Genomic DNA, 6538 nt, shown 5'->3' with positions numbered 1-6538 from the left:
TGGGGGGAGAAGAAAACTAAGAAACAGACTCTTAACTATGGAGAACACACTTATGGTTACCAGAGGGAAGGTGGAGGGGGGCGTTAAATAAGGGATCACTTGTGATAAGCACCAGGTGTTGTATGAAGTGTTGAATCACTGTATTGTACACCTGAAACTAATATTACATGGTATGTTGACTGGGTTTTAAATAAAAACTAAAAAGAAAAAGAGATTTAATTTAATTTTATTTTTTTTTCAACTTTTATTTACTTTTGGGACAGAGAGAGGCAGAGCATGAACGGGAAGGGGCAGAGAGAGAGGGAGACACAGAATCGGAAACAGGCTCCAGGCTCCGAGCCATCAGCCCAGAGCCCGACGCGGGGCTCGAACTCACGGACCGCGAGATCGTGACCTGGCTGAAGTCGGACGCTTAACCGACTGCGCCACCCAGGCGCCCCGAGAGATTTAATTTTAAAAGTGGAGAAAAGCATAGTAACAGGATGTTAATGGAATCAAGGATTAAGGTGGAGTTAATTTTCTAGAGGAAGATGTTTTTTATAAAAGGTTGTGGAAGGGTGCTTGGGTGGCTCAGCTGGTTGAGCATTGACTCTTGATTTTGGCCCAGATCATGGTCCCAGGATCCTGGGATCAAGCCCCACATCATGCTCCATGCTGAGCAGGGGATACTGCTTGGGATCCCTCTGCCCCTTTCCCTCTCTCTGAAACAAAATAAATAAAAATTCATATTAAAAAAAAAAGGGCGGGGGCACCTGAGTGGTTCAGTTGGTTGAGTGTCCACCTTCAGCTCAGGTCATGATATCATGGTTCCTGAGTTTAAGCCCCACATCAGGCTCACTGCTGTCAGCCTGTCAGCACAGAGCCTGCTTCAGATCCTCTGTCCTCTCCTGCTGCCCCTCGCTGCTTGTGCTCTCCCAAAACTAAGGAAAAATTTTTTAAAAAATTTAAAAAAAGATTGTGGAGAAATATGGCTAAATTAGCGTGTGATCCATCATTGGCCATAATAACTTGACCAAATTGGAAACAGCATATTTCTCTTCACATGTAGTTGACACAGTTAAATGAAGTGATTTGAGGCTAGAATGTAAGTCAGATATTAAAGATTTTTATATTCTCTTTGTCATGAGAGGCAGAATGTCTGGAATCAGTGGTGGGGAAAGCTATATAGCTATTGGAAATCCCTGCTGTAAAGCATGTCAGAGAGTTTGCGTGATTTAGACACATATCACCGGGTAGTCAACGTGGAAGCCCTAGTTTCCTTTCCTATGCTTATCTTACCTACTTCCCCCAAAATGCACCCAGTGATGTGAATTTGTCTAGCACCAGAACCGAGTAATATTGCAGGGTTCCTATGTACAAACCAGTTAGTTTATTAGGAATTTCAAGGTGTTTAATTGAAGTATTACTTCAAGAGCACTGATAGAGAGGACAAAGCTAGAAAGCAGAGATGTGGGCACTGGAGGTGCAGATGAAAAGCCACAAGCCAGTGTCTTGGAGCCTTTAAATCATACATCTGCAGCAGGGGTTGGGGGCTGTCCGTCTGAGTAGCCGAGTTCCTTGTATAATGGGTCTGGTCACACATGGAGCCGTGGTCCTACACGTGCAGGACACTTCACATGAGGAGACTGCATAGAATACGATGAAGGGAGTAACATGAACAAGGCAAGCTCCATACGCAGTGTTTGTAAGTCAGGTGACACAGCGGGGAAAGCAATGCCTGCAAAAATGAGCAAAAACCATGTTTTGAGCTCCCAGCTGTGTCTAGATGTTTATTCTGGGGCAGTCAGCTTATTGTGGATAGAGGGAGTGGCTGACACATGACAGTGGGACAGAAGGATACAGTGGGACAGAAGGATACAGGGGAAGGTTGGAAGAGCCCTAAATTGCTCCAAGTGGAGGATGTGATTTCAGAAGAGGTGACGGTCCGTCTATTATTAGGGGTGATTTAGTTGATGCAATCAGAATATGACACATCACAGAGATACTGGTGAATCCATTTGAGAATTGAGCGGCAGTTGATGTTCAGTGAGACATGTTATCAGACGGTAGCATGCTCGTGTCAGTATAAAGACAGTGGACCTCTGGGTTGACCCGTGTCCTGTTTTATAGATCCATGCTCCTGAGAAGATGGGAAATAGTAAATTGAGTCTAGAAGCAACTGTGATGGGGGATAGGGTATGCACCAAGGCGGTTATCTGAATGAAAATAGGAACTAGTTTTGACGGTGAGTGGTTGAGTCACCACTCTGGGGACCCGGAGGGACATCATCTTGGGACGCTCTCATGGGAAAGAGTTTCTACAAGAAATAAAGATTCTACCCCATCAGACACCAACTCACAGAACCATAAAGACCTGGTAAAAAAATGACTCAGCTTTTATTCATTAGTATCTTGCATCTTAGAAGAAACAAAAGACAGACCAGTTAGTAGAGCCAGGAGAGCTCCCTGGACAAATGCAATGAAACAGGTGCGGACAGGGCTCAAGAATTCATCTGAACAGATGGAGGCAGCACCCTCTGAGAGTGGGCCCGGACCCAGGGGTGCTCCAGGATCTGTGACAAAGGCAGCCGCTCCAAAGGCTGGTATCTGAGAAGCTTGGAGATCAAGTCCCGGGCCCCCAAAGGTATTGACGGAGGAAACCTGATGTCCACCTGATGAGGCCAGACAAGAAAAAAGAAAAGGATGGTTAATTTCTGTGCTCCATGTTTTCTGTTCCTTGAGTCCCTTCCAGGCACTCTTCTGGATCTTATTCGACAACCTTTATGTGCAGCCCAGGCTCTGTAGCACCCCGCCCCCACGAATTCCCAGAATGTGACCATCCCACCTTGAGGATACGTCTGTACGTCTCATTATGGGAATGGCTCTCAAAGGGTGGATTCCCCACCAGCAGCTCATAGCAGAGCACGCCAATGCACCACAGATCAACCGTCTCATTATATGTTCTCCTTTCTATCATTTCTGGGGGCAGGTAGTCCAGAGTCCCACACATGGTCTTTCTCCTAGAGGACAGCAGAGAAGGGAGGCCTGTGTAGAGGCCCCACACAGGGCAGCCCTCCTTTTCTAGATTCCAGTGAGATGAGAGATGCTAGAAAGGCCTGAGCAGTCCCCTCCCAAGCCTGGAAGTCTGGGAACACCAAGTTTTAATAAGGATCGAGGTTTAGGGAAGGCAAGTTCTGGGACCCACCAATTCCATACTTTGGAATTACTTATACATTTAGCTCACGAGCCAGGATGTTTTCATAATATTCTGGGCATCAATAGAGATTTGGAACAAACTGAAGGTGCATCAACAGAGACCAAGTAAAATTTCCGGAATTATGGAGCAATGATTCTTACTTACATGGAAACTTACTGGGGAAAGTTATATGTTAACAGAGATCAAAAGATAAAATATGTGGTTCAGCCATTCTTTCCATCTACAAATGCACATTAAATATATACATGTGAAAAAAGACAGTGCTCAAATACAAACCCGGGGTTTTATCCCAGTCTTACACGTGCAATGGGTTAAATTGGATCATTCCTTACTGGCACCCAGGGCCCATGCCACCACCACGTGACCTACCTCAGAGATGGGGTGTGCACAGACCAGCCAAAGTCTGCAATCTTCACCTCACCCCTGAACCCCAGCAGCAGATTCTCCGGCTTGATATCCCTGTGAATCACCTTTTTCTCATGGCAGTATGTCAGAGCATCTGCTAATTCCTCCATTATCTGAGTGAGCAAAGAAAAAGCAGTCTGGAAATGAAGCCAGCCAGTTTTCCGTGGGAGATAAAATACTCCTCATACATTTTTATCATTGTAGTGGAATCTTTTTTTTTTTTTTTTTAATTTGAAAGAGAGAGCACACAAGCAGGAGAGGGGCAGAGAAAAAGGAGAGACTCCCAAGCAGGCTCTGTACTGTCAGTGCAGAGCCCGATGCAGGGCTCCAACTCACAATCGGAGAGATCGTGATCTGAGCCGAAACCAAGAGTTGGACGCTTAACTGACTGAGCTATCCAGGCGCCCCTGTAGTGGAATCTTTTATGTCCTAGTTACCAACCCCATTACTTCCTTAATGGCACAATTAATTACTGGTGGGGGAGGAATTCCTCTCCCCATTTTATGTGGTCTTAAAGGAGTGATGCTAAAGTGGACGGAGCCTCTCTTTTGCCCTAGCACAGCAAGGAGCTGGACCAGGGCCCATGCTGAGCCAATCAGAGGATCGCCCACAGGACTGGAGTCCTGAAGAAATGATACAAAAATAGGAGGAAAATTGGAAGATCACTCATTCTGACAGCAAGCTGACCCAGCCCTTCCTGCTGGGATAACTGAGGCTCTGATTCCCCATCTGAGGCTCTGTAGAATTCTCTTGCTTTCTATTTCTAAGCCAGTTCTACTCATAGGCTTTCAACATGCTTCTTCACATAAGGTAGTGGAGATTCTGTTGCTTACAACCAAAGAATCCAAACTCACACACACTAATTATTAATATTCTGGGTAACTAGGGTATCAAAATGTGAAGTTATAGGATGTATGTGTCACTACGTAAAAGGTAACAGAATTCAGAAATAAAGAAAAAAAAAAAAAGAAGCTGGACACTAATGACAGCCACAAGCAGTGATCCCCACCAGCCCAGAGTAAACTCACAGGCCCGGAGCCGCCAGCCCTCCCACCTCACCGTGGCTGTGTGCTGTTCATCCAACGTGTTGCTCTTTTGCAGCTCCTTGTAGAGCTCACCCCTTGGAGCATATTCCAGAATCAGGTACACCCGGCGTGCATCATGGAAGTAGTTGTATAGGCGTAGGATATTGGGGTGCCTGGAGAAAAGATGGAGGAAGGGTCAGACTCATGAGACCCAACTCCCGATGCTACTAAAAGTGATTGGTCGGACAAAGGACAAATTGCGCTGGGACCAGAATAATGGTCTGATACTGGAGTGTGTGAGGGGAGAGCAAGAGGAGGCATCAGGATTTGGGGGTCTGAAACAGGGAGGAGGTTTACACGGTGTCAGTGGAGTGAACTGCAGAAAAAGTCTTCAAGGTGGACTCAAGGTGGCCTGTTGGAGGGTCATTTGGGGGGAGTGCTGGGTTCAGATGCCAGAGATGGAAGAGGAAACAGATGAAGAGGAAGAAGCTGGCGCTGGATTCTCCTGCAGCCCGTCCTTACTGTAGATGCGCCTGGATCTCAATTTCCCGGCGCAGCTGGTGCTCCAGTCCTTCCTTTTCTATCTGGGACTTGAAGATGACTTTCAGGGCCACAAGGAAATGGCTTTCCTTGAGCCGAGCCAGGTACACGTTCCCAAATTTTCCCTTGCCCAGAGGACGCCCGATTTCAAAGTCCTCAATCTTGAGGCGCCGCCTGAAAGTTAGAACAGAGCCTCAGTTTGGGGAAGAAGATGGCGGGCAGTGACGGACTCGAACCTCCTTCACCTCTCGCCTCCCGCCCCCGTGCCCCTTCCCCTTGTCAAGGGCGCAGCCAGGCTGTTTGGTTGGCCCACGAGCCAACACTTCCCACGTGCAGCTGGTCTTCATTTCTCGTCCCGCTCCGCTTCCTTCCAGAGACACTCACACGGGGGGCATGCCGAGCTCCACGAGGCCTGCTGCAGCTTCTTAGACAGACAGGCAGAGGTCAACACGCGCTTCTTGCACCCCACCCCCGCCCCCAACAACTGACACCAGTCTTTCTTCACCTGTTCCCTGGTCTCGGGTCTGCTCCTCTTCTTCATCTGCGGGCTGCACGCTGCCCGACTGCATCGCAGCGTTTGGGTGGCTCCCCAGGAGACGGCACGGCGGCGAAAGGACGCCTTCCCGAGCCCTTTGGAACTGTCCTCAAAAGGGGTGAGGGTAGGCAACAACCAGGCTGAGGCGCTTCGGACGCCGACGGCCCCCCCACGAACCCTCACCGCAGCGCGCGGAGCTGCACCTCCGAAGATCAAGGAACTCCCGGGAAGCCAGAGCTGGGGCCTTTATGTCTGCGCCCCCTCGTTGGCTGAGCCACAGTTCCTGACCGGCTCCCATTGGTTGGATCTTCTGGGCGCGCAGGCAGCGTGTCCAATAGAAAAGACAGAAATGGGAGCTTCCGCCCACGCTGAGCCAATGAGGTGGCAGGGCGCGGAGACCCGGGCGCTGCGGCGGGGCAGACTCAGGGGGGCCCGGGTGAGCTGGGGGAACCTGGGGGAGTGGGAGGCGAAGCAAAGGGTCTCGGTGAACCAATTCCTGCGTGAGTCTCCGGGAGTGCGCGAATGCATTAATGAACTGACACCGTGTGCTTGTGAATGATGAGACACCAACCACAGGAAGCTGCGGGGGGTGGGGGTGGCTCTAAGGTCGGCACACTCCCAAGCTACGCACCAAACCGGCCCCCGCTGGGAGATCGTGTCCCGTTCAGGCCACTCCCCAGGGGTGTCCTTCGTCTTGCTTCCCGAAGTTTCTGCCTCTGTCCTGGGGTGTCCTGCAGCCCCTGCTCTCCCCACTCCACCCCACAGCCCTTGGAGCCTCCCCGAGCCTGGGACTGTAGGCCCATTCGGCGCAATGGCACAGACCGCTCGCCCTTTGCCT

At 49.6% G+C, this 6538-nt stretch overlaps 1 protein-coding gene across 1 annotated transcript; it reads right to left on the bottom strand.

Moving 5' to 3' along the window:
• Window positions 1–2356: 2356 nt before the first annotated feature.
• Window positions 2357–5981, bottom strand: AURKC (aurora kinase C). The gene is made up of 7 exons (XM_025914501.2): window positions 5671–5981; window positions 5550–5586; window positions 5148–5339; window positions 4660–4798; window positions 3565–3713; window positions 2824–2998; window positions 2357–2650 (listed from the first exon to the last, which is right to left on the bottom strand). The coding sequence occupies exons 1-7, from the start codon at window positions 5732–5734 to the stop codon at window positions 2480–2482; spliced, it is 927 nt and encodes a 308-aa protein (XP_025770286.1). The 5' UTR covers window positions 5735–5981; the 3' UTR covers window positions 2357–2479.
• Between the last annotated feature and the right edge of the window lie 557 nt (window positions 5982–6538).

This window comes from Puma concolor, chromosome E2, assembly GCF_028749965.1.
Source record: "Puma concolor isolate L17-30 chromosome E2, mPumCon1.1.hap2, whole genome shotgun sequence".
In the NCBI taxonomy this organism is placed as follows: Eukaryota; Metazoa; Chordata; class Mammalia; order Carnivora; family Felidae; genus Puma; species Puma concolor.
This window is presented reverse-complemented; position numbering and strand designations above follow the sequence as displayed.

Coding starts and splice junctions, on each gene's coding strand:
- AURKC (XM_025914501.2), bottom strand. CDS start 5,734: ATGCAGTCGGGCAGCGTGCAGCCCGCAGATGAAGAAGAGGAGCAGACC. Junction 3,714..4,659: donor ATGAACAGCACACAGCCACG/GTGAGGTGGGAG, acceptor TTGCTCACTCAG/ATAATGGAGGAATTAGCAGA. Junction 2,651..2,823: donor CGTACAGACGTATCCTCAAG/GTGGGATGGTCA, acceptor TGGCCTCATCAG/GTGGACATCAGGTTTCCTCC.